Source organism: Silene latifolia, chromosome 7 (genome assembly GCF_048544455.1).
Source record: "Silene latifolia isolate original U9 population chromosome 7, ASM4854445v1, whole genome shotgun sequence".
Classification (NCBI taxonomy): domain Eukaryota; kingdom Viridiplantae; phylum Streptophyta; class Magnoliopsida; order Caryophyllales; family Caryophyllaceae; genus Silene; species Silene latifolia.
This window is the reverse complement of record NC_133532.1, coordinates 30975690-31002180: the sequence shown is the minus strand read 5'-3', so window position 1 is coordinate 31002180 and position 26491 is coordinate 30975690. Positions and strand designations below refer to the sequence as shown.

The window sequence follows — 26491 nt, the reverse complement described above, 5'->3', positions numbered from 1 at the left end:
CTACTAATGATTCCAATAATAAAGGAAAGAATAATAGAAGTACTTGATGATTGATTGGAAGGTTGTCAATCTCCCAATAATAACCCAAATAATATTCAATTACCCAAAATAAAAGATGAACAAAAGAGAGATTAAGGAAATGAGATTTGTATTAAGACTTGATTAAAAGTTGATTATAAGATTAAAGAGAGATTAGAATGATATAAACTAAACTAGGAATTGATAAGAAGAACATGATTCTCTAATTAGACTAATGGGGTATTTATAGTGGGGATTAGGTACACAAATTAGGGTTTACAAAGGGCTTAAATGACGATTAAGTCCTTGATGAATCGCTCCTCTCAGAAAATTATGCGAGTCTCCTTTTTGTCAGTCTTTCCGAGATATGCGCATCCTTCATAGAACAAGGAGAAAATGGAAAGTTTCTATAACACAACCCGAGCGTCCAAGGCACGGGACGAGCGGATTGTTTGGCTGTTGGACGAGCGGATTGTCTGGCTGGACGGGCGGATTGTGGTGTTTTTGGACGAGCGTCCCTCTGGCAAAAACGCTCGGATTCCTGGTCATGGACGGGCGTCGAGAGGGTAATTCGCTCGGATTCTGAGTCAGCTTCTTCCTTTCTTCTTTTCTTCCTTCTTCTTCCAACAATCCTCGGGGATTTTTTCAGAGATGCAAGGATCTTTTCTCATCATTGCCCAACTACTATAATATGTACAAAGGCCTTCTAGTCTTGTCTTCTCTTTGATGCTTGGTCATTGAATTCAATCAATTTAGCTCTATTTTGCCATGAAAATGCAAGGTTTGCACTCCTTTCGTACCAAGGGAACAATACCTCAAAGAATATGCAAAACAAAGGACTAAAGACAATAAATGACCTAAATAGGCAGTAAAAAGCATGGGAACAAGGCTAATTCGGGGACTAAATATGCTCAAATAATGGTCACATCAAATATCCCCAAACCAAACCATTGCTCGTCCCGAGTAAAGTGGTGACAAAAACTAGGACCGTTATTTAAACTAACCTAATAGCATAGCCGATATGAGACAATTAGCTGGTCTCACTCCGCCCCTTCAACTCACAACAAGACAACCATGAGTTAGGATGCCTTCTTGCAAGGCAAGGTGGTTCTTGCCAAAATGGCGACACATCCAAGCATTAAAGCACATAAAATCAAGTAATGGATGCATCTACAAAAGAATAGTCAATTTCCTCATCTAAGTGGCGGAAATTATCTACAAGGGAAGCAATTCAAGGGTACACACTCCTTCATATATGCAATTTCTTCAAACTACTAAGCCTAGAAGGATACCAATAAATCACCTCCAAATTGTGTCAAGCAAGGGTACCTTTGTCCTCAATCGTTAAATGCTTATGTCAAGATTAGACTCCCTATGGTGTTAGAAACACTGGAGGATCGCGGAATTCCCCTTCTTGCCTAGACAAGAAGAAGGGTCGTCCCCTCTCTACCATGCACAAAAGTGGATACGATGGATAAAGGGATTGATAGTATTTGAGTTTCACTTGGGAGTTTGCTTTTGTTGTTTGTTTTTCCCCCCAATTTCTTGTGGCATATAACATTTGAGAACACTTTCTTGTCATTTCTTTTGATTTTTGGCAATTCAATACTTGACAATTTCAACTTTTCTTTGCATTTTATTTTGAACATTTTCAAAGTCACCCCATATGTAGTGAGGGTGCCTTATATTTGAAGCATAGGAGTTTTCATTTTTGTTACTCCTCTTTTCTTTTGATGCATTTTGCAAACTTTCTTTCACTTTTCATTTCATTTCTTGAACTCAAATCAATTTCTTTTTGTGCCCATTCCCTTTGATGACAAAAATGTATGGTAGAACATGGATGGATGATGGTTGCATGGTTTTAAGGGTCACCTTGGAATAAACGGTAGCCAAGGAGTTATCACACCACAAGGTACTCTTGACTAGGCCTTAATCCATGGGTCAAAGGATACTAGCATGACACATCCTAGGGTGTTTTACAAGTATTCTAACAAGCAAAGTCTTAAGAAGAAAAAGCATCTACTAGGGCCTATATACACTTGTCAAGCTTCCCAAGTAGACGGTTTCACAAAATTTTTCTAACATGCAACTACATGCCATGATGCAACTAACATATATACATCCTAATGCATATGATTCTACCAACTAATATGCCAAATAATCTAAATGTAAGTCCTAAATTCACATTGTTTATACCGCATCAATCAAAATAAAGCCACATAGTCATTAACATAAAGAGGAAAAAGGAGATTGAAAAGATCATACCATGCGGTCTTCAGTATCTTCATGTCTCGGATGTGGCGTAGTCGATCAATGTGAACAAGGATAGACAAACATAATATAGACAAGACTACACTACAAAGGAAATGAACTTGTTTTTGGGTTTTCAATTTTTCAATTTTTTTGATTTTTTCGAAATTTTTTTGATTTTTTTGGATTTTTGAATAAAAATCAAGTTAGAATTTCCCATCCCCACACTAATATGGGCATTGTCCTCAATGGTCAATATGATAGGAAATTATGCAAGTATGATGCATGATTTCTAGACTAAATGCAAGCTATACTAAGCTACACTACATGATGCATGGTTTTTTTGTTATGACGGAGAGCGTAATTTAGATTACCTCCCGTTGCGTATGCATGTACTTCCCCAAACCAAGATAGACATTATTTCTAGTGTCTTAAATTTCGGGGTAGTTCATGCACACGAAATGCAATGCATGAAACTATAAATTGTCATTTTGGATTTTCAAGTGGGAACAATAAAAAGAACACCTCAATGGGGCCGAGGTGTTAGTCTTCCGTGTTGCTAGGACTCTCCAAACTATGATCAAGATAAAATAAAGAAAACAAAGAGAAGTAGACAAACCTCAAGAGTGTAGGAGCCTCCAAAGTTTGCTAATTCTCCATCATTTCGTCATTGTCATCATTTTCCTCCATGGAAGTGGAATCATCTCCACTCTCATCTTCACTTCCTTGATCTTGCTCACCTTCTTCATCATCTTCATTTGCCTCTTCTTCTTCATCTACCTCTTCATCAACACCCTCATCATCAACAACCTCATCATCAACATTCTCATCTTCACCCGGTCTTTCACCACTAGATGTGCTTGGAAAGAAAACTTCCCTATCCGCCCAACTAGGCAAAGGACATGATGGATCAAGTATTCCTTGCCTAGCTAAATGAAGGAGGGGTGGATATTGAGCCAAGTATGCATCTACTCGATCATTATATGCTTGTTTGTGCATTTCTCTCATGAGTAGAGTCATGTAATCATTTCCCACTTCAACATCTTTGGGTTTGAACTCTTGATATTTGAATGGGTAGGGTGGTGTGACAGTGAAGGAGGAGGGCTCTTCAATCTCGCCCTTTTGTTGACGGATGATATACTCGGCGTCTTTGGAGAGTGGAATAAGGTAGTTTGTTCGGTAGGCACTCAATCGGCAAATTTTGGAAGGCAAAGTGAAGGATCTAGCATCATTGGTTAGCCACCCATAGTTGGTGTCAAGAGAATTATGCTTGACCCACTTATACTTTTAACCATGGCGTCCATATCAATGAGATGACCCCCTTTGATCGCCAAATAGGTGTTATCTTTGTTGAAATTTGGATCAAAGTGTTTGGCCAAGAGAGTAACTAGACCTCCATTTAAAATATGAGCGGTGCCTTCCTTACCACAATCGACATTAAGCCATCTTTCCATCAAAAGCCTTAGAGTATTGTAGGGCTTAGTGAATTCCCTTCCTACATTCAAGGCCGACTCAAGTAGAACACAATCGAGCTTGGTAAAGTAATTAGTGCCTTTTCTTGCTATTATATTATTCCCGATGACCCTGTGCCACACTCTAATGCCCGGATGGTGGACTAATAGAGCACGACAAGTATGAAAGCTCAAAAATTTCATCCCGGAAATTGCCTCCCAAAGAGGAGCGGGGTCATATTTTTCGGGCATCTTTTGATAATATGGTGTATCACTAAGGCCTAATATCTTACTCAAAACATCAAAGGTGATGCGCCTATTCACATTTGCAAGGCGAAACTCGATGTATTGTCTAGTCTCTACCTTAGTCACTTTCAATGAACTTATGAATTCCAAGGTAAGGGAGGGGTATGTCAATTCTCTTATGGTAAACAATTTACCCAATCCCATGGCTTCTAAGAAGGCTTTTGTTTGTTCAAGCACACCCAATTTGTTCAAGGCATCTTTACAAATGAATTTGGTGGGTAAAATGGCTTTATTAGCATAGTTGGCAAATGTATCCCTATGGGAGTTGGAAATGAAAATTACCTCCGGATAGTTGGATAATTGAGCGATTTTCGGAGTTGTTGATGTTGTTGCTTCCAAGGGAGGATATTGTTGTTGTTGAATTTCCAAGTTTTTGTTAGTTATTTAGACCAAATTAATACTCATCTTATGATATAAAGGTTACAAATTAATATAATGTGGTCTAAATCTACATGCATGCAAATAAAATGTATAAAAGATGGTTTTAAACCATCTTAAGACAAAAGTTCCTTACAGTGTTATAAGGCAAAATGGGCACAACTCAAGGAATCCTTCCTTGATGTTGTTCTTGTGCTTAATGAAATAAGGATGATCCTCCAACAACACCAATTACCAAAATAGGTAATCTCCTTTGGTGGCACCTAAGATTAACCCAAAATACTACTAAAAATACTAACTAGGTAAATGTAGTAGTAACCTTGTTTTTGTATATTTGATGTACTAATTAATATTATTACTTTGATAATATTATTATTAGGTATTTATATGGGTTTTATATAAGATGATGAAGAAAAATAAGAAGGAAAAAAATGGTCTATGGTAGTGGAAGGATTCGGCCAAATGAAGAACAACAAAGACCAAGTTTTTCCTACAATTTTTCAACCCCATAATTAGTGGAATAACATGGGTATTTATAGCCTATTATGGGGAACAAAAGTAAGTGGAATTTGCCACTTCATGGACACATGTAGTCCTCTAAAAAACCCGGAACAATTGGACTGTATTTGGTCCATTTCGGTTTTCGTCATTTGCCCCACAAATGCTTATAAGTCTTATATTTAATTATCTTACATAATTAAATATTAATTTAATTATTTAACACTTAAATAATACAAATTAACTACCAATAACTACTTAACCATTAAGTAATCATAAGACTATTTTATCAACATACAATGTGTCAATATTAACCCATTTAGCTAATTTTACAACCTCTTGTAAAATATAATAGCTAATTGATTCTTCCTCAAAACATATACACATATCGTATAAAATTAATTAATTAACAATTAATTAATAAATTCTAATCATTTATTATTTAAATATCTCATAATTAAATAATAAATCTCTTTGTCCCAGGTTCGTAACCCGTCATCAAATAATACATTTATGTGACTAACTAAGAGTCAAATAATACAAGGAATTAATTATCTCGTATCTCATACAAACAATTAATTTATACTATTTGGGCGTCATCCTATAGGTGTGACCTAAAGGGATCAGCTGATCACCGCCATCACACGACAGTAATGTCAAACTCTAGTCAGCCAATCATTACCGATTAACGATGACCAGCTGACAATAAATAAATAAATCCCTGATATTCCTTTTACGAGATTTATTATGTAAACGCACTCATTGTGGAGCACACTACTCCAACAATCTCCCACTTGTCTGACACAAGTGTGCGTTACCAATTCTCTTGGCCAATAATATCTCCCACTCAATGCAAGATGTCTTTCAGGTCGTTCTTGCACGTGATCATATCATAAAGTGGTTTCCTCGATCAGGAGAATGACTGTCTGACCGGATAATCTACTATAGATCTCATCCGAGCGTGGCAACGCATTCACAGTCATCTCTCCTCGAGTGGCCTTGAGATAAAATATGACTTAAAAGGTCAATCCTGTTGACCTATTTTCTTCATTCAATACAGATCACAATGACCCAGTAAATGCTCATCGGCCTCCTTTTACGGTGCGACCTAGAACAAAAACCAAAGCCACCGGAAAACCGTACCAACTAAGACAAATAGTCACCAGTCTAAAGAATTGACTCGAAGGAATAAATAGAAGTCCTCGCCACGACCTAGCAACAAAAGGACTCTATAAACGGTCACTGTCCGACAAATTGTCTCACAATATGCCTATGTAATCGACCAGTCATCACTATGACCATATGACAGTCGAACATGTCATCTATCGCCTTACAATCTAGTCACTCCGAGACGTCACCTCATTAAGTAACTAGGGACAAAATACAATGTTAATCCAGTTCACTTAATAGGGTTCGACGTTGTCTTTACATCCTATTTGGAGAAAACAAAGTATATAAATTCAGACATAAAACTGAATATAACGATCAATGCAACTTATCATATATGAAATAATAAATACAATATTTTGATTATTAAATATCATATAATTTACAACAGTTCTGGCATTCGTCTCAACCCCATCGAAACTACATGACTATCATGTTTAGCTTGAGACAATGGCTTGGTTAAAGGATCAGCGATGTTGTCAGCTGTCCCAACCTTACAAACTGTAATTTCTTTCCTTTCGATTAAATCTCTAATTACATGAAATTTCCTAGGTACATGTCTAGACTTGTTACTAGACTTGGGCACTTTTGCTTGAAAAATAGCCCCACTGTTATCACAATACAAAGTGATAGGATCCTCGGCGGTCGGAACTACATTTAGTCCCTCTAAAAATTGCCTAATCCAAACAGCTTCCTTTGCAGTTTCAGAGGCTGCAATGTACTCGGCTTCCGTTGTAGAATCGCATCCGAGACTTTGAAACTTCTCCAAAAACCGCCCCTCCGTTCAACAAAAAAACAAAACCAGCTGGGATTTCAAATCATCCCTATCGGTTTGAAACCGCATCCGTATAACCTCTTATACGTAATTCCGATTCTCCTCCAAACACTAAGAATGAATCTTTAGTCCTTCTCAAGTACTTCAGAATATTCTTGACGGCTATTCAGTGACTCTTACCTGGAGTTTTCTGAAAACGACTCGTCATATTCAAAGCATACGAGACATCAGGACGAGAACACATCATAGCATACATGATCGATCCAACAGCGGAAGCATAGGGAATATCCTTAGGCTCAGTAGGACACTGTGACTAACTCAAAGTGATCCCACTTCCCATAGGTAGAAAACCTCTCTTGGAGTTTTTCATATTGAATCGGTTAAGAATCTTATCGATATAGGCTTCTTGACTCAATGCTAATATCCTTTTGGATCTATCCCTATAGATCCGGATACCCAAGATGCGCTGAGCTTCTCCCAAATCTTTCATTTGGAAATAATTTCCCAACCACTTCTTAACAGAAGCAAGCATATCAACATCATTCCCAATGAGTAATATGTCGTCCACATAAAGAAGTAAGAAAACAACTTTACTCCCACTAAACTACATGTATAAACATGGTTCCTCAACACTTCGAGTAAAACCATTCTATTTAATAACATGATCAAAACGATGATTCTAACTCCTTGACGCTTGCTTAAGACCATAAATGGATCTCTTAAGTTTGCATACTTTGTTAGGATTTTTAGGATCCACAAAACCCTCAGGTTGTGTCATGAACACTTCCTCTTCCAAAACCCGTTCAGAAAGCGGTTTTGACATCCATTTGCCATATCTCATAATCATGAAATGCAAGAATCGCTAACATTATCCGAACAGATCTAAGCATAGCAACCGGTGCAAAAGTTTCATCATAGTGTAAACCATGAACCTGAGTGAAACCTTTTGCAACCAATCTAGCTTTGTAGACATCTTTATGTCCATCCATGCCGATTTTAATCTTGAATATCCACTTACACCGAAGAGGTCGAACATCTTTAGGTAAGTCAACCAGTCCCATACCGATTATCGTACATGGAATCCATTTCGGATTGCATGGCTTCGAGCCATAGCTTAGAGTCAGAACTCATAATAGCCGCTTTATAGGTCTTGGGTTCATCACTTTCTAAAAGTAAAACCTCATAGTCACCATCTTCCTCGATAATACCAAGGTATCTATCAGTGGCGACTAACCCTTTCTCGACCTCCTAGGTTCGAATGAACAATAACGATTCGACGTAGAAGGAACATCTTCCCGTTTTGTCATATCGGTTTGTGGCTCTTGAACTTCGTCAAGTTCAAATTTTCTCCCACTCTGTCTTCTAGAAATAAACTCTTTTTCTAGAAAGAAAACTTCACGAGCCACAAACACTTTGTTCTCGTTACTATTGTAGAAGTAATATCCACAAGTTTCCTTAGGGTAGCCTACAAAAATACAGTTTTCAGAACGAGGTGCAAGCTTATCGTCAGACTTACTCTTGACATAAGCATCACAACCCCATACTTTCATGTATCGCAGATTCGGGACTTTCCCTTTCCATATCTCATATGGAGTTTTGTCAGTTGCTTTAGTGGGACTTTTATTAAGTGATTGTACAGCAGATAAAATGGCAAAACCCCAGAATGACTTAGGTAACTCTGTTTGACTCATCATCGATCGAACCATATCTAATAAAGTTCGATTCCTCCTTTCAGCCACACCATTTAATTGTGGTGTGCCAGGAGGAGTTAACTGAGATACAATATCGCAGTTTCTAAGGTGATCTTTAAAGTCATTGCTTAAATATTCCCCACCACGATCTGATCGTAATACTTTAATCTTCTTATTTAATTGGTTTTCTACTTCATTCTGAAACTCTTTGAACTTATCAAAAGCTTCACTTTTATACCTCATTAAGTAGATATACCCATATCTACTCATGTCATCGGTAAAAGTAATGAAATAGTCATAATTACCTCTAGCAGTGACTGTCATTGGGCTACAAACATCGGTATGTATTAAACCCAATAACTCACTAGCTCGAGATCCTTTTCCTAGAGAAGGTGAATGAGTCATCTTGCCAAGAAGACAAGATTCGCATGTACCAAATGATTCGAAATCAAAAGGTTTAATTACACCAGTCGACACTAGTCTTTTAATGCGCTTCTCGTTAATGTGTCCTAAGCGACAATGCCATAAATAAGATTGATCGGGATCACCTGTTTTGAGTCTTTTATTATCTAAATGATAAACATCGTTGCAAGTATCTAGAATATAAATACCATTGATTGAAATAGCTTGACTATATACAATCCCATTAAGGGAAAAAGTACAACACTTGTCTTTAATTACAAAGGAAAACCCTTATGTGTCTAACACAGATACGGATATTATATTTCTAGATAGCGTTGGTACAAAATAACAATTATTAAGATGTAACTCCAACCCCGAATCTAAACTAAGTACATAAGTTCCTACAGAGACGACAGCTACTTTAGACCCGTTTCCCATTCGGAGATCGACATCACCCTTGTTTAGCTTTCTTATGCTTTTTAGGCCCTGCAAATGATTGCACAAGTGAGAACCACAACCAGTATCTAATACCCAAGTTGTATTTCAAGCATAATTTATGTCTATCATAAAAGATTCGGTTGAGAAATTACATGTCGGCTTCACAATGCCAGCTTTCATGTCATCCAGGTACTTTGTACAATTACGTCTCCAATGTCCCTTGTTATTACAATAATTACAAGTATCTTTAAGAGGATTACCCTTTATGGATTTTGGCTTGGTAGAGCAATTCGCAATTGCTTTACCTTTGCCCTCCACCTGAACGGGCTTCTTACCTGCATTCCTCTTAAACTGCTTCTTCTCCTTCACATTAATCGCAAGCACATCTTTCCTTGTACTCCCACTCAATCCCATGTCCTTCTCTGCTTGCACAAGCAAAGAATGGAGCTCATGTAAACTCTTTCTCATGTTCGTCCTATTGTAATTTACCCTAAATTGGGTAACTCCCTTGACGTGCGAGAGAGAGTGGAGCACTCGGTCCACCACAAGTTCGTCGGGGATCTTGCATCCCAACCCCTCTAAAGTTTTCACGTACTCAATCATTTTAAGTACGTGTGAACTTACAGGTTGACCATCTTTGAGGTTAGCCTCAAAGAAACGAACAGCGGTGTCATACTGAATTATTCCCGGGGCTTGAGAAAACATAGTTGAAAGCCTCGAGAATACTTCATGTGCATCACGAAACTTGACACATTGCCTTTGTAAAGCTGGATCCATTGAAAAAATCAAAACATTTTTTATTGCAGCGGATTTCTTTTGATAATTTGAAAAAGCCTCCCTTACATCGGCAGTGGCCCTAGTACTAGGCGAAGGGGGAGAGGGAGAGGGATCGACAAGGTAACGTAATTTGCCATCACCTGCGACAGCTAATCGAAGTTGTTCTTCCCAATCTTTAAAATTACTACCGTCGGCTTTTAAAACATATTTGTCCATAAAAGAACGTAGCCATGAATCTCTAGCTATTGTGGCGGTTTCACTAGTAGAAGTCATCGTGATTACTACAAAGGAAATAAAGGAAAGATTAACATTTATCGTCTAGAAATATTTAACTTGTGAAACTATTTAACAAGTTCCCATTTATATAATTATCTCCCACTGAATTATATCAATGATTCCAAGATCCAATTTTATATAAACACGGGCACGGTGGACCGATTCAACCCATATTTATATAAATTTGGTGAGTCAATGTCTTTGACTGATTCTACTACTAGAACTCTTGGTTGACGGATTTTCTTAAAATCTATCTTTTAGCTCCAGAATAAATATGGGCACGGTGGACCGATTCAACCCATATTTATCCCGTTGAGTCCAACCAATTTTCACGCGTAATAACTTTTATTACCCTACTTACCCAACGTAAAAAGAGTGTACCTCGGTGATCCGAACCTACCTCTAATGAAGAAGGGATTCATAGGTGCTATTATTTGGTAAGGCTTAATCTCAATTTTAAACAAATGTGAGAGATCTTATAATTTTAATTGTCTATCACTTTTAAGTGAACAAAACCAGTGAATGCTAGACGATTAAATTGATAACAACAAAAAGAAAACATGTAGTGATGATTTGTCATGAATTCATAAAAGAATTAAAACAAACAAGTCCTAATATGGCCACCTAGTTATTCTAATTAAATAAAATTATTACACTTCGGAAACCAACTCCTTGGTCCCTTGAGTCTTCATAAATAGGCCTCCTTCTTTAGAATTTCGGAACGCCTTTCCGAAAACATCGTCTTCATGAAAACTCCGTCTTTAGATGCTTCATCTAATTACTAACCTATTATACAATTTGTAATAAAATTAAAATAAAAACTATTAATTAATTAAAAATTAGGCGATACGAAATCGCAATTAATTACAAAACACGTCGATATTCCCTTACATTTCGGGAAATACCAACTTCTACCTATGACCATATTAGCAAAAATTACATAATTATAATTCTAAAAACCATTCATCTAAATGAATAATAAAATGCATTATGGAAATGACATGCCAAATCGTCTAACTTACCAACAACGATCATTTGAGCTTGCCTTGACGGAATTTTTACCAATAAAAATTCATAATCAATTCTTAAAACAATTTTAAGACTTACTCATCATACTAATCTGGTCTAATATCAAAATAATTATTCTCAACAATTATCTTGAATTTATATGGGAATTAAAACACAATTGTGACAAAAAATGATATAACAATTCACACTTATCATACAAAAATTCCATTTAATATAAAAATTCTTGGAAAAATAAATTTCAAAACCATGAACATTCTGGTCTTACACCAAAAATGCCATGCAAGTGAAAATTTTTGTTTTTAAAATTTATTTAAAAAGATTTCACAATTTAATCGGTAAAGCGATAATTTTTACGATTTAATTCTAAATCAAACCATAAAAAATTGAAATGACTTAAAATAAAATTTTATACATTTTGGAACAATTTCCAGGAGCTAAAAATTCAGAAATTTCGAGCCCTAAAATTAAATCAATATTTATTTACAAAATAACCATTATTTACCCATTTTTATCAAATAAAAAATTAATAAACAACCTAAATTAATCACATTAATTTAAAGTTTCTATTTTTCTCATAAATAGAACATGCATGTGGTTATTTATAAATAAATATGCATAAAATTAACATGCAACCCAATTTAATTAACTCTTAATTAATTTTAATGCATTTTTACTCAATTTTATTCCAATTTAAGTTATAAAAAGTGGAAATATTTAACAAAAATCAAATTTGCGTCCCATATCATTCTAAGACCAGATTATTTACATGCAAGACTATATTATGTGATAAAACGAATTTTAGTAACATAATATCAATTTTATTAATTTATCTCATAAATTACTAAAATCGTCTTAAGATAACATGCATGTATTTAACAATGCTCTGATACCACTTGTTAGTTATTTAGACCAAATTAATACTCATATTATGATATAAAGGTTACATATTAATATAATGTGGTCTAAATCTACATGCATGCAAATAAAATGTATAAAAGATGGTTTTAAACCATCTTAAGACAAAATTCCTTATATTGTTATAAGGCAAAATGGGCACAACTCAAGGACTCCTTCCTTGATGTTGTTCTTGTGCTTAATGCAATAAGGATGATCCTCCAACAACACCAATTACTAAAATAGGTAATCTCCTTTGGTGGCACCCAAGATTAACCCAAAATACTACTAAAAATACTAACTAGGTAAATGTAGAAGTAACCTTATTTTTGTATATTTGATGTACTAATTAATATTATTACTTTGATAATATTATTAGTAGGTATTTATATGTGTTTTATATAAGATGACGAAGAAAAATAAGAAGGAAAAAAATGGTCTATGGTAGTGGAGGGATTCGGCCAAATGAAGAACAACAAAGACCAAGTTTTTCCTACAATTTTTCAACCCCATATTTAGTGGAATAACATGGGTATTTATAGCCTATTATGGGGAACAAAAGCAAGTGGAATTTGCCACTTCATGGACACATGTAGTCCTCTAAAAAACCAGAAACAATTGGACTGTATTTGGTCCATTTCGGTTTTCGTCATTTGCCCCACAAATGCTTATAAGTCTTATATTTAATTATCTTACATAATTAAATATTAATTTAATTATTTAACACTTAAATAATACAAATTAACTACCAATAACTACTTAACCATTAAGTAATCATAAGACTATTTTATCAACATACAATGTGTCAATATTAACCCATTTAGCTAATTTTACAACCTCTTGTAAAATATAATAGCTAATTGATTCTTCCTCAAAACATATACACATATCGTATAAAATTAATTAATTAACAATTAATTAATATATGCTAATCATTTATTATTTAAATATCTCATAATTAAATAATAAATCTCTTTGTCCCGAGTTCGTAACCCGTCATCAAATAATACATTTATGTGACTAACTAAGAGTCAAATAATACAAGGAATTAATTATCTCGTATCTCATACAAACAATTAATTTATACTATTTGGGCGTCATCCTATAGGTGTGACCTAAAGGGATCAGCTGATCACCGCCGTCACACGACAGTAATGTCAAACTCTAGTCAACCAATCATTACCGATTAACGATGACCAGCTGACAATAAATAAATAAATCCCTGATATTCCTTTTACGAGATTTAATATGTAAACGCACTCATTGTGGAGGACACTACTCCAACAGTTTGCATTAGAAACCACCATAGCCTTTGAAGCTTTCCTTGCTTGAAGGCTTTGTTGCCTTTTCGAAAGTGTCTTTGCTTTGGTGCCTTTGTTGCTCCTTTTGTTCTTGCCATTGTTGATTACACCAAGAAAAGATTGAAAATCTTCAATTTCTAATTATACCCAAATCGATTTAAGATGAAAGGATTTTGCTTTGTATTTCGAAAATCGACTCAAAGGTTGAAGATTTTGGTGCTTGAATCAATTATTGTTGCAAAAGGAGTGATTAATTCTTGTTGTAAGGAAGTTTGAATTTGATTTTGTGGAATTTGGTTGAGGAAATCTTGTTTTTGGTGATGGAGAGGATGAGGGTTTTGGGGTTTTGGGGTTTATGGGTAGTGTTTGAATGTTTGAATGAATGAAATGAATGTGGGAAGGGGTATTAAAACACCCGAAAAATTTAAAACAGCGGGGGAAAGACGAGCGGATTCCCGTCGGGACGCTCGGATTCTGCTCAAATGGGCTTCAGGAAAATTCGCCTTAAGACGAGCGTCTTTCAGAGAAGACGAGCGGATTCTGCAATGTAGGACGAGCGGCTTTCCTTAAAGACGAGCGGATTCTCTTACAGGAACTTTGCTTAATGTGCACCGGCGAAAGACGAGCGTCTTTCTACAAAGACGAGCGGCCAGTTTCAGACGAGCGTCTTCTCAGCTGGGACGCTCGGATTCTCTTACAGACCAAAATTTTTGATTTTTGCAGCTCGTTTAGACGAACGGGTTCCTCCACAGACGCTCGGATTCCTATAAGACGAGCGGATTACCCATAACCGCTCGGATTCCTCCTGGTCTACCCGGATTCAGTTCCATCTGTGCACTTACATAACCCGTGTCATTTTCATTCTTCAAATCCCGTGTTCTTCATTGTAGGGGCACTATAAAGGCATGAATAGCCTAGGCAATTGCTATCCCCACACTAAGTTAAAGCACTACACATCAATAAAATCATTAGTCCCTCCCTCACTTCTCTAAAAAATGATGAATATCTTGATCAAGGCACAAAAATCCAAAAATGACAAAAATGCAATGTAAGAATTAAAATGCAAGTTAGGGAGTTAGAAATATTTACAAATGGTGGTTTGGAGAGGACTCCACCAAACTCTCATCCTTAGTGAGATGTCATGGGGGCATGTTCAAGGTGTTGTTGATGTTACTCAACACCTTGAAGAAGTAGTCAAAAGCTTGTTCATTATCATGATAAAGATCCTCAATAGATCTTTGCACTTGTTGTCCGTCATGTTGGTCTTGATCGATAGCATTACCAATATAGGGACTGAAAATCCCTTCAAACTCATCATCCCAAAGACCGCAAACTTCGTATACTTGATCATTAATTATCTCTTGAGTTGATAGAGACAACTCTCCTCCTTTTTTGATTTAGCCAATGAGGCCATCATCTTCACTTGTCATGGGTGAGGTCTTCAAGCTCTCTTTGTTGCTATTCTCTTGCTCTTTTGATGGAGCATCATCAACTTTCTTTTTCCATTGGAATTCCGACTTCTTCCTCTCATCCTTCCGGCTATAATGATCAACCATAAAACATGGTTCATCTAAACGGGGAGCTCTCATGGTCTTGTCAAGATTGAAAGTTATGCTCTCATCTCCTACCTCTAGAGTGAGCTCTCCATACTTCACGTCTACCACCGCACCCGCGGTGTGCAAGAAAGGTCTACCTAGAATGATTGGAATATTGGAGTCTTCTTCCACGTCAACAATGACAAAGTCCACCGGGATGAAAAATTTCCCAACTCTTACGGGAACATCTTCCCATATCCCTAATGGTGTCTTTATCGATCTATCGGCCATTTGGAGTGTGATGTTGGTACATTTAAGCTCTCACATCCCTAACCTTTTACTTACCCAATACGGCATAACACTCACACTAGCCCCTAGATCACATAGGGCTTTGTTGATCGTTGTGTCGCCAATGGTACACGGTATTGAAAAGCATCCCGGATCTTTAAGTTTCGGAGGTGAACCCCCTTGAAGGATTGCACTACTCACCTTAGTGAAAGCGATAGTTTCAAGCTTCTAGATCGACTTCTTTCTCGTAAGGATGTCCTTCATGTACTTTGCATAGGCCGGCACGTGATTGATTAATTCCGTGAAAGGAATCGAGACTTCCAAATTCTTCACAATTTCCATAAATTTTCCAAGTTGGTCATCAAATTTGGGCTTAGCTTGACGACTTGGAAAAGGAAGTCTAATCACAATGGGTTCCTTCTCCTTGGCCTTGTCTTCATTTCTCTTTGAAAATTCTTCTTTTGATGGTTCTCCATCCTTGGAGTTGTGCACAACTTCTTCTTTGTCACTAGCTTCCACAATTTCATCCTCAACTTGCTTCTTTGGTGCTTCATACCTCGTACCACTCCTCAAATGGATGGCACTAACCGTTTCATGTCACGGGGGATTACTTTGAGGTGGTAATTGCCCCTTTTGTCTTTGTGAGCTTGAGGATGCTAGTTGAGTCAATTGGGTTTCCAACATTTTGGTGTGGGCTAGAATGTTGTTGATGGTGATTTCCTTTGCTTGACTATCCTTTTGCATTTGAGTAAAAAACTCTTGTTGATTCTTTTGTATTTGGAGGACCGCTTTTTGGACATCAAAACCTTGGTCATTTTGTTGATTGTATGGAGTTTGGTTTTGGTAACCTTGGTTTTGGTTGTAAAAGGGTCTTTGACTTTGGTTTCTCATGGGAGGTGGGGTGTATGTTGGTTGAAGGTTTTGAACATTTTGGCTTTTGTATGAGAGATTTGGGTGGAATTTGGTGTTTTCATTGTAATAATTGTAATAAGAGGTACCACTCTTGTATGCTTGAAAACCATTCACTTGTTCATTTGTTCCCCTACATTCACTTTGGTCATGTCCCAAAGTTCCACAATTCTCACATATCCCACTTGGGATTGGTGAAGATGCCTTTGTGGCATTAACATGTTGCTTTAGTGATTTTGAGGCTTCTTCAAGTCTAGCCATAGCTTTTTCGAACTTTAAATTGATGGTATCAATGTGAGCACTAAGTTGAGCACCCAATTGAGTAATAGAGTCCATTTCATGCTTTCCTCCTCTAGTAGCCTTGCGAGGTCTACTATATTGTGAATTATGAACCGCCATTTCCTCAATCTTGTTCCAAGTTTGATTATCGTCAACTTCGGTGAACGTACCATTTGATCCCATGTTGAGAATGTTTCTTTAGTCTTCATAAAGACCATTCCAAAATTGTTGTACCAAGAACCACTCGCTAAGTCCATGATGAGGACATGAGCGACAAATTCCCTTGAACCGCTCCCAAGCTTCATACAAAGATTCTTCACCTCTTTGCTTAAAGCCCGTAATTTGAGCTCTTAGCATGTTAGTCTTTTCTGGTGGGTAGAACTTTTTGTAGAAAGCTAGAGCCAATTTATTCCAAGAGTCAATTCCGAGAGTAGTCTTATCAAGGCCTTTCAACCATTGTTTTGCGGTGCCAATTAGAGAAAAAGGAAATAAGACCCATCGAATTTGGTCTTGAGTTACACCGGTTTGAGAAATCGCATCACAATAGTCACAAAAAGTCTCCATGTGAGAATGAGGGTCTTCACTAGGCATCCCCCCAAATTGGCTTCTTTCGACTAATTGGATAAATGCGGATTTGGCAATGAAATTTCCGGTTAAGTGTTGTGGTGTGGGAGTACCATTGGGTAGGTTCTCCTCGGTTGGTACGGAATGTGATGAAAATTTAGGCATTGTGGGTTGATTTTGTGTTGGATTTTGTGTTGGGTTCTCCTCACCTTCTCTTGCAAAAGGGTTGACGAACTCAATAGTGTTTGGTTGAATAACTACGACCTCACCAATACCTCTCAAAGTTCCTCTAGTAAGTCTTCTATTGTTTGTCAAAGTCCTTTCAATTTCATGATCAAAGGGTAACAAGTTACCTTGTGATCTTCTAGACATGCAAAATATCAAACAACTTGAAAATAATTAGAACAAACCTTGAGGAGTTTTACTTCCCCAAGGAAAAGAAAGACACAACTAATAACAATCTAAGAAAATCTAAATCAGGATGGTTAGATATAAACCTTGTGCCCTATCCTCTTTACACTCGTATTGGGCTTCAATGTTCATTATCCCTAAAGGGATCATTAGCAGGATTGAAGCCACTTGTAGAAAATTCTTGTGGGAGAGCAGTACAGAATACGGGAGGGTGCCATTGGTAGCCTGGGATAAAGTTTGCAGGCCAAAGGAAGAGGGAGGTTTAGGACTGAAAGATCAAGGAACAATGAACAAAGCTATGATTGGAAGACTAGTGCATTGGATAACTGTAAAGAAAGACTCAATATGGGTGAAGTAGGTGCAAAAGAATTATCTGAAAGGGAGGGAATGACTGGACTATACACCACCTACTAGCTCTAGTTGGGTTTGGAGAAGGATATGCAAGGTTAAGGAGGAAATGCTACCTGGTTACACGGCTGGTAAATGGAATGCTCAGTCTGAGTATTCTCCCAGAGACTCCTATGAGTGGCTTAAGGGCACAAATCTAAAGGTTACCTGGTATAAGAATCTTTGGAATGATCATGTGATACCTAAGCATCAGTTCACAGGATGGTTAGTTGCACATGAAGCTTTGAGAACAAGAGACAAGCGGATTGGGTATGGTATGGACATTGATGATAGGTGTTTGCTTTGTGGGCAGGAGACTGAATGCTTTGAACATATTCTGTGTGACTGCATCTACAATAGAAGAGTCATTCAGACTATCAGCCAGAAAATGCAGATTACATTCCTAGTGAATGACATGGTTGTATGGTGTACGCAAAGGACAGGAACGAAATTACAAAAAGGAATACAAGCAGCTCTGATGTGGGGTGTGATTTACCATATATGGCAGCAGAGGAACAAAAGTAATATGGAAAGGATGTTGGTTAGGCCTGAGAGGATTGCAGAACAGGTCATTGAAGAAGTTAAAGCTAGAGTACGAGGAAGGGACTACAAGGTATTAACCAAAACGGAATTAGATTGGTTAAGGCAGAAAGACTTGTACGTGATAGATGATTAATTGAGTTTTACTCACCTCTTGTAACCTTATTTTATATCATTATATATATATCTCACATTTTACCCAAAAAAAAAAGAAAAAAGAAAAAAAAGAAAATCTAAATCAAGTTAACACCATCCCCGGCAACGGCGCCATTTTTGGTCGGACTCACTTGGAGGTTTAGTTTTCGATACTTGTCGTTAGGAGCACCTAGACCAAAACAATATTTATAACTCCACAAACAACTCTACTATTAGTAAAGAGGCAAGTAAAGGTCGGATCCCAATGGACGGGTATTGAAGTGAGATTTTCAATTGTAAGTAGCGGTGTCTAGGGGTGTCACAACTTGGGGTTGGAATAGAAGATCACTAGACTAAATAGCAATGAAAGTAAACAAGCAAGATGATTAAAAAGGGATGTAAACAATTGATAAAAGGCACTAGGGTGTCATGGGGTCATAGGGGATTCATGGGAATTGATCATACAAACATATTCTCAAATTATAAGCAAGCAATTATTGTTGTGATAGATCGAGTTGGTTTATATCTTACAATCCTAGGAAAGTTTGGGTCTCGGAGCCGAATCGATTAGTTTGTACAACACCTACAAGTCAACTTAATCTTCCCTACTCAACTATATGCATGATCTAATGAGACTCGAGTTGATTTATGTCTTACAAGTCTCATTGAAAAGATAAGTGATGGGTAAAAAATGCAAGGATTCACAGGCTTGCATTTCATCAAACATAAGACGTGCATAAGTTGAGATCACAACAAGCAAGCAAATAAACTATGAAAACATATTAAATTAAGCATGATTCATCCCCCATGTTGGTTTCCCCTAATTACCCATTAACCCTAGTTAAGGAAACTACTCATTCATTATCAAGTTTAGCATGTTTACAAGGTTGTCAATCACATTAACAAAGCAAGACATGATGAATAAATGAAGATAATTAACAATAATTAAAAAGGGATTAAGAGAATTATACCTACTAATGATTCCAATAATAAAGCAAAGAATAATAGAAGTACTTGATGATTGATTGGAAGGTTGTCAATCTCCCAATAATAACCCAAATAATCTTCAATTACCCAAAATAAAAGATGAACAAACGAGAGATTAAGGAAATGAGATTTGTATTAAGACTTGATTAAAAGTTGATTACAAGATTAAAGAGAGATTAGAATGATATAAACTACACTGGGAATTGATAAGAAGAACATGATTCTCTAATTAGACTAATGGGGTATTTATAGTGGGGATTAGGTACACAAATTAGGGTTCACTAAGGGCTTAAATGACGATTAAGTCCTTAAGGAATCGCTCCTCTCAGAAAAATATGCGAGTCTCCTTTTTGCCGGTCTTTCCGAGATATGCGCATCCATCATAGAACAAGGAGAAAATGGAAAGTTGTTATAACACAATCCGAGCATCCAAGGCACGGGACGAGCGGATTGTCTGGCTGTTGGACGAGCGGATGCATTGGCTGGACGGGCGGATTGTGGTGTTTTATGGACGAGCGTTTCTCCGGTCTCCTTTTCGCCGGTCTTAGAAAAATATGCGCATCCTTCATTGAACAAGTAGAAGACGGATTTAGCTGTCACACAATCCGAGCGTCCAGGGCACGGGACGGGCGGATTGTCTTCTTATTGGACGAGCGGATTCGTGGGGTGGACGGGCGGATTGTGGTGGTTTTGGATGGGCGTCCAGCTGAGGAAGACGCTTGGATTGCATGTGCTGGACGTGCGGATTGTGGGCAATCCGCTCGGATTCTCTTACAGCTTCTTCCTTTCTTCTTTTCTTCTTTTCTCTTCATAAAATCCTTGAGGATTTCCTCGGGGATGCAAGGATCTTTTCTCATCATTGCCCATCTACTATAGTATATACAAAGGCCTTCTAGTCTTGTCTTCTCTTTGATGCTTGGTCATTGAATTCAATCAATTTAGCTCCATTTTGCCATGAAAATGCAAGGTTTGCACTTCTTTCCTACCAAGGGAACAAAACCTCAAAGAATATGCAAAACAAAGGACTAAAGACAATAAATGACCTAAATATGCACTAAAAAGCATGGGAACAGGCTAATTCGGGGACTAAATATGCTCAAATAATGGTCACATCACATACCATGTCGGATTTTAACCCTAGTATGATGATAAATATTGGTTAATCACAAACAAATGAACATAAACAATTAGTTCATAATCATTTCAAAAACTATTCATGTCAAGCTTGCAAAACCGAACCCGACATCGAATATCGTCAAAACAATGATGATTATTCAAGTCCCGTTCTTCATATCAACACAAAAGCGGTCTAAACGACCCTTTCAAACCAAGATGGGTTCAAACACCCTCTTTTCAAACCATTTTACAAACCTTTTAATGGTCATAAGACGTCCCTTCAACCGTCTGCTGACCTGCGCCTAAACAGGCTAATCATTTTCCAATTTTCAAACCAGGACAGGCCCGTTTACATCACCGGATGTCTCGCGCCTATATAAGCTGCCTGATACAGACCCTATTTCCTTCCACCACTTGTCTACGACGATCCCGACTTCGGATAACCCGAATACAGGACGGATCAGACGACAAATCTGCTCTTTTACATTGTATTTGAAAAACGCCTTACTAAGACAAATGGATCATGTTATGCACCATCAACCAAACTCGGTAAATGGAGGTTTAATTTCCGTCTTGTATGCAAATCATCATTAAATCTAACTTGACATCAAATACTTGATACTTGGATTAAACAATCGACATAGAAAGCTCACATGTTAGGTTCAAACTTGTGGATGCGCATTCATGCATTTACCCATTTTATCAACTTTTGCATTTAACCAGCCAAGATCGATCAGTAGAGGCCGCTACCGCGGGCGGGATTGGATGTCCAATTAAAGGGCTTCCCAATATGTACGTTCACCTCTTACTCAGAAACATTGAATAGTGGATGACCTTATGCAAGGCGTGCGAGAGTCATTCTAGAGATATGATGCTAAAGAGGGGCGATTCCTTATCTTCAGTACCTATGTCAAACACCGCTTTTTGCCTTGATTGATCTAGGTATAAAGTGGATTCGAACGGGTTCCAAGCATCCCAAAAATACTTGGTGGCGACTCCGAACATCTCTTGCATCGTTTCGAGACCCTTGCCGAGACGAAACCGATCGATCTAAAACGATCCGGTCGAAAGCATTTTTACGCCGCCAAGCGTGGCTTACAAAGAGACCGCTAGACGCCCAAAGATCGGCTGGTCTTGTAGCTGGCCATGTCCACAGATTGGCGACACCGCTGGGGAATAACTAGGACACTTGTGTCATTGTGATCCCTACATGGTGAGACTCGAAAGAGGTCTTGGTTGAAATGCATTCATTGATATTACGGTCATAAGTCGGGTTCCTTGTCCGGGCCCACAACCTAACCTTTTCCGACCAATTGGGTCGACCCGTCCGCGTGAGTTTTCTCATCCCCGCGTTTCAAATCCCGATTGAGTCAAGCATACCGTTGAGGTTACACATTTATGTTTTGTCAAAGGGCTTTCATTTCCTTCGAGCACGAGGCTAGGGCACCCTCCTTCCACATTTTCTTTGGATTGGTATCCTTCTCGAAAATCGGGGTTTGATCGCTTGCTGTGTAACCCTGTGTAACCCACCCTTTTAAGACAAAACCCGTGTCAGCATTATGCATAATATAATGAAACAATGAGTGCTTATGTGTTATGTGATCCTAAGTCCTTCTGTGTGATTTAAAACTTTCAAAAAACCCTTTTGCGCCGTTATAATGGTCGTTTCAAACCTCGGTCTTTCATCGACCGTCGCATTTCAAAAGCACGCCTTTCTAGGCCGTCGTATTAACGATTTTTAAACCCGGTTTTCTATAACCATTTCAACAACACGCCTTTCTAGGCTGTCGTAATGACGATTCTAAAACCCAGTTTCTACAACCACTTCAAAAGCACGTCTTTCTAGGCCATCGTAATGACGATTTTCATACCCGGTTTTCTACAACCATTTCAAAAAGCACGCCTTTTTAGGCCGTCGTAATGACGACTTTAAAACCCGGTTTTTTACAAACCACTTCAAAAAACACGCCTTTCTAGGCCATCGCAATGACGGTTTTCAAAATTGGTTTCCTACAACCATTTCAAAAACACCATTTTATGTCGTTATAATCGCCGCGTCAAGACACGGATTTTAACCCCTCTCGCGCCGAAAAGGCACACCGCCCTTTTCGAAGCTTTTCAAATCCCGAGGACCATACACCATTCCTGAGACCTTTTCAAACCTTTCAAATCTTGGTTTTCAAAACATACAATTTTCCGAAGATAACAATGATGATTAGGAGTCTAGATTTAGGATCGAATCAAAGTCTGTGTTCGAGTCTTAGGCTTTGTTTCCCATAATTTTTTTAGTTTCTTTATTCGTGTCCATTTCCATTCATAGTGACAACCTGGGGCCTGTCCCATGAGTCACATGTCTTCTCGAGTCTATTCATTTATTATTCCTTTCAATAAAAGTACACTTTTCAATCCACATATTCTATCCTATCTCTTCCTTTACCTTTTTCCTGTGACAACAAGAATTGATTTGAGACATTTTAAAACGAACAGCGCATGGCAAGTCGATGTGAGTGCACTTAAACGATGTTCCATTCCAAGTTGTAGAGGATCCAAACTCGTGTCCATTTTCTTACCTACTACATGTCCGGCAAATGTAAAACCTCACTATGACCCAATTTAGGATGAGCTTATCTCAAGAGATTCTAGGACGAATCCAGACCATCTCCCTTGTTAACGATCCATAACGGAAGACAAGTCCATTCCCCACAATAAACAACCCGTGTTACTAAAGACCAACCCGTTTCACAACAAAGGTACTAGTTGATGCCTGTCGTTGTGTGCACCAAAAATAATATTTATAAAACCTATTAAAACTAACGAAGCTAGTCGTAATAGGTCGATCCGCAGGAGGAAGGGAGATTATAGTTGCTTTTATTTCAAATCCAACCGTAATAAAGCAAAGAGGGGGGGGTTTTGATATGAATTATAACTAAGTCTAAAAACATAAAATAAATAAACAAATAAAGGTAAATAAGAACGGTAAACAATGATAAAAGAAATGCTAAGACGGTCGGTTCACTATAGCTGCGATGGCACATAATCCTAGGTAACTTCGAAATACGGTCGCGAAGGATGGGGAAAACAAGTCCTCTCGGTCCATGTCAAATAGTAACTACCTCTCGGCCTAATGCTACTAATCCCTAAGTCTCATTAATACTAACTCTCGTTCTTGATTAATGATTCCTAATGCAAACTAAATCACGTTATCTCTCGATCTTAGCAATTCAGTTGTTTTAATTCGTTAATTATTGTCCATTCCTATCTCTCGATCTACGGGATGGTCAAGTTTAAGCATCTATCAAGTCTCCTCTCGGTCTCATTGAAAGATAAAGCACTTAACGAAACAAACAAAGCAAAACCAGACGCGAAGTCAGTTGATCGACCAGCTATCCCGATCGATCGACCAACCGGCTCGATCGATCGACTAGTTAAGCCGATCGATCGACCAAGCCCTAATGCGGGGTCACCTATTCTAATGCCATCTACGCCATAGATCCCCTACATCTTAGCAAAGGGTACTTAGCTACTCATACTAGAAATAATGAAAGCAACAAAATCAACAATTAAAGCTAAGGAATTCATACTTGCATTAATAAAATGAACAATTAACATAAAACGATAGTCGGCTTCGGGAGATCTAGCCTAGCAATTCTATACTACGAAGGAAAGCAGTAAACTGAATAGAGGAATAGAGAATACCGTGTAAAGGAATTGAAAGGAGAAGATCAAAAACCGAATGCGAAACTAGAGACTTTATTAACGGAAATAATCTAAACTAATGTATCTGTAGAACTTGATGATAAAACTGAATGCTTATTCTGAAAACTAAGGATACATTATATAGAAATAATCCTGCGTAACCTTTATTCCTAAACCTAATCACAATGGGCTTTGGAATTCTCGATCTTTTATTTTGCGTCAGACCCGTGGAGTGGTCGATCGACCATAGTACCCAGTCGATCGACCAAAGGTGCTGTACAGAATTGCATTCTGACGATTCCTGCAGCGCGCACCGATCTTAAAACAGCTGCCATTTCTTCGTTACTTGGTCAAATCAGGCGTTCTACACGGAGTTGGAAAGCTAAGAGGATAAGCTTTCACCTGCAATTGGAATCACTCGATTATCTGCTATAGAACTCGAGATATAGCCATCTGAACGAGGCTGAAATATCGTGAAATGCTTCTTTGCTTGTTAAACTCGTACGCACCCTTGCTTTTGCTATCTTTAGGCCTTAAAACGCGCACCAAGCTCATTCCTCGAGTCAATACTCCATGTCAAATGCAATGCTAAGTACTTAGGGACGGATTCGACTTATTCTCCGCTGAAATCTTCATATTCCTACAAAATCACAAGAAAAGGAAGAAATACACGAAACAAGGGAAATAGTAGCATAAACTACTCAATTGAGCTCTGAAATGCGTGTAAAATAGGGTGTAAAACATCATATAAATGACACGCATCAAACTTCCCCAAACCAAACCCTTGCTTGTCCCCAAGCAAGAACTAGACTCGATCCTAAAACCTAATGGAACGAGTTCAATCTCAGAGCGAAATGCAACAAGTAAAGCCTAAACCAATTTAATGCTACAAATCAACAATCAATTAGCAAGGTGAGTCATGCAAACGAGTTATGGAGTCGTTAAAAACATGCTGAACCGTTAACTGTAGAGACTTATCATTATGGACTCTCACGGGTCGTTCATATCACTCAAATAAGCACAGGTGAATATATGTAAACATAGAAAGAAGTAATTTTGTGAAGACTCTCACCTAACTACGACCTATAAGAACATGCCTGCAATCTAATATGAAAATGATCTCTACAACCGTACATATGCATTCCAACCAAACAAATGACCATGACACATGCCGAGGTAGATATGGATATGTGAGGTAATGGGTAAGAAGAGGCAAAACATTTATGGGAATGTGGAGGTATAGGTGATCAAGCTAATACCTAAACAATACCATATGACAACATCCAACTTCTTGCTCAAAATCAACAATAAAACCCGGTGCTAATTACCAAGCACAAATCTCGCAACTTCCATAAAAGTCAACTCCCCAAAGAATATAGATGATAACATGGGAGTGAAAATCACCAAATCATAATAATTGAAACATGTGATTTTTTCTTTCTTTTTCTCGGGCTGCAGTCGATCGACCATAAGGAGCAGTCGATCGACCGGATTCTCTTACAGCTTCTTCCTTTCTTCTTTTCTTCCTTTCTCTTCATAAAATCCTTGAGGATTTCCTCGGGGATGCAAGGATCTTTTCTCATCATTGCCCATCTACTATAGTATATACATAGGCCTTCTAGTCTTGTCTTCTCTTTGATGCTTGGTCATTGAATTCAATCAATTTAGCTCCATTTTGCCATGAAAATGCAAGGTTTGCACTTCTTTCCCACCAAGGGAACAAAACCTCAAAGAATATGCAAAACAAAGGACTAAAGACAATAAATGACCTAAATATGCACTAAAAAGCATGGGAACAGGCTAATTCGGGGACTAAATATGCTCAAATAATGGTCACATCACATACCATGTCGGATTTTAACCCTAGTATGATGATAAATATTGGTTAATCACAAACAAATGAACATAAACAATTAGTTCATAATCATTTCAAAAACTATTCATGTCAAGCTTGCAAAACCGAACCCGACATCGAATATCGTCAAAACAATGA

The 26491-nt window shown here is 37.7% G+C and overlaps 1 protein-coding gene and 1 non-coding gene across 2 annotated transcripts; both read left to right on the top strand.

The window, feature by feature from the left end:
* The first annotated feature begins 16912 nt into the window (after positions 1-16912).
* LOC141593489 (small nucleolar RNA R71) lies at positions 16913-17019 on the top strand. Its single transcript, XR_012521569.1, has one exon. It is a non-coding gene; the product is annotated as a small nucleolar RNA R71 (small nucleolar RNA).
* A 688-nt stretch (positions 17020-17707) lies between these two features.
* Positions 17708-18700, top strand: LOC141589924 (uncharacterized). The gene is made up of 2 exons (XM_074410545.1): positions 17708-17991; positions 18073-18700. The coding sequence occupies exons 1-2, from the start codon at positions 17708-17710 to the stop codon at positions 18698-18700; spliced, it is 912 nt and encodes a 303-aa protein (XP_074266646.1).
* Positions 18701-26491: the final 7791 nt, after the last annotated feature.

What these genes read in the sequence shown, in the direction of transcription:
- LOC141589924 (XM_074410545.1), top strand. Translation starts at nt 17,708, where the DNA reads ATGGTTAGATATAAACCTTGTGCCCTATCCTCTTTACACTCGTATTGG. An exon ending in AAAGACTCAATATGGGTGAA is followed by an intron (nt 17,992 to 18,072) that starts GTAGGTGCAAAA and finishes GGTTTGGAGAAG; the next exon opens with GATATGCAAGGTTAAGGAGG.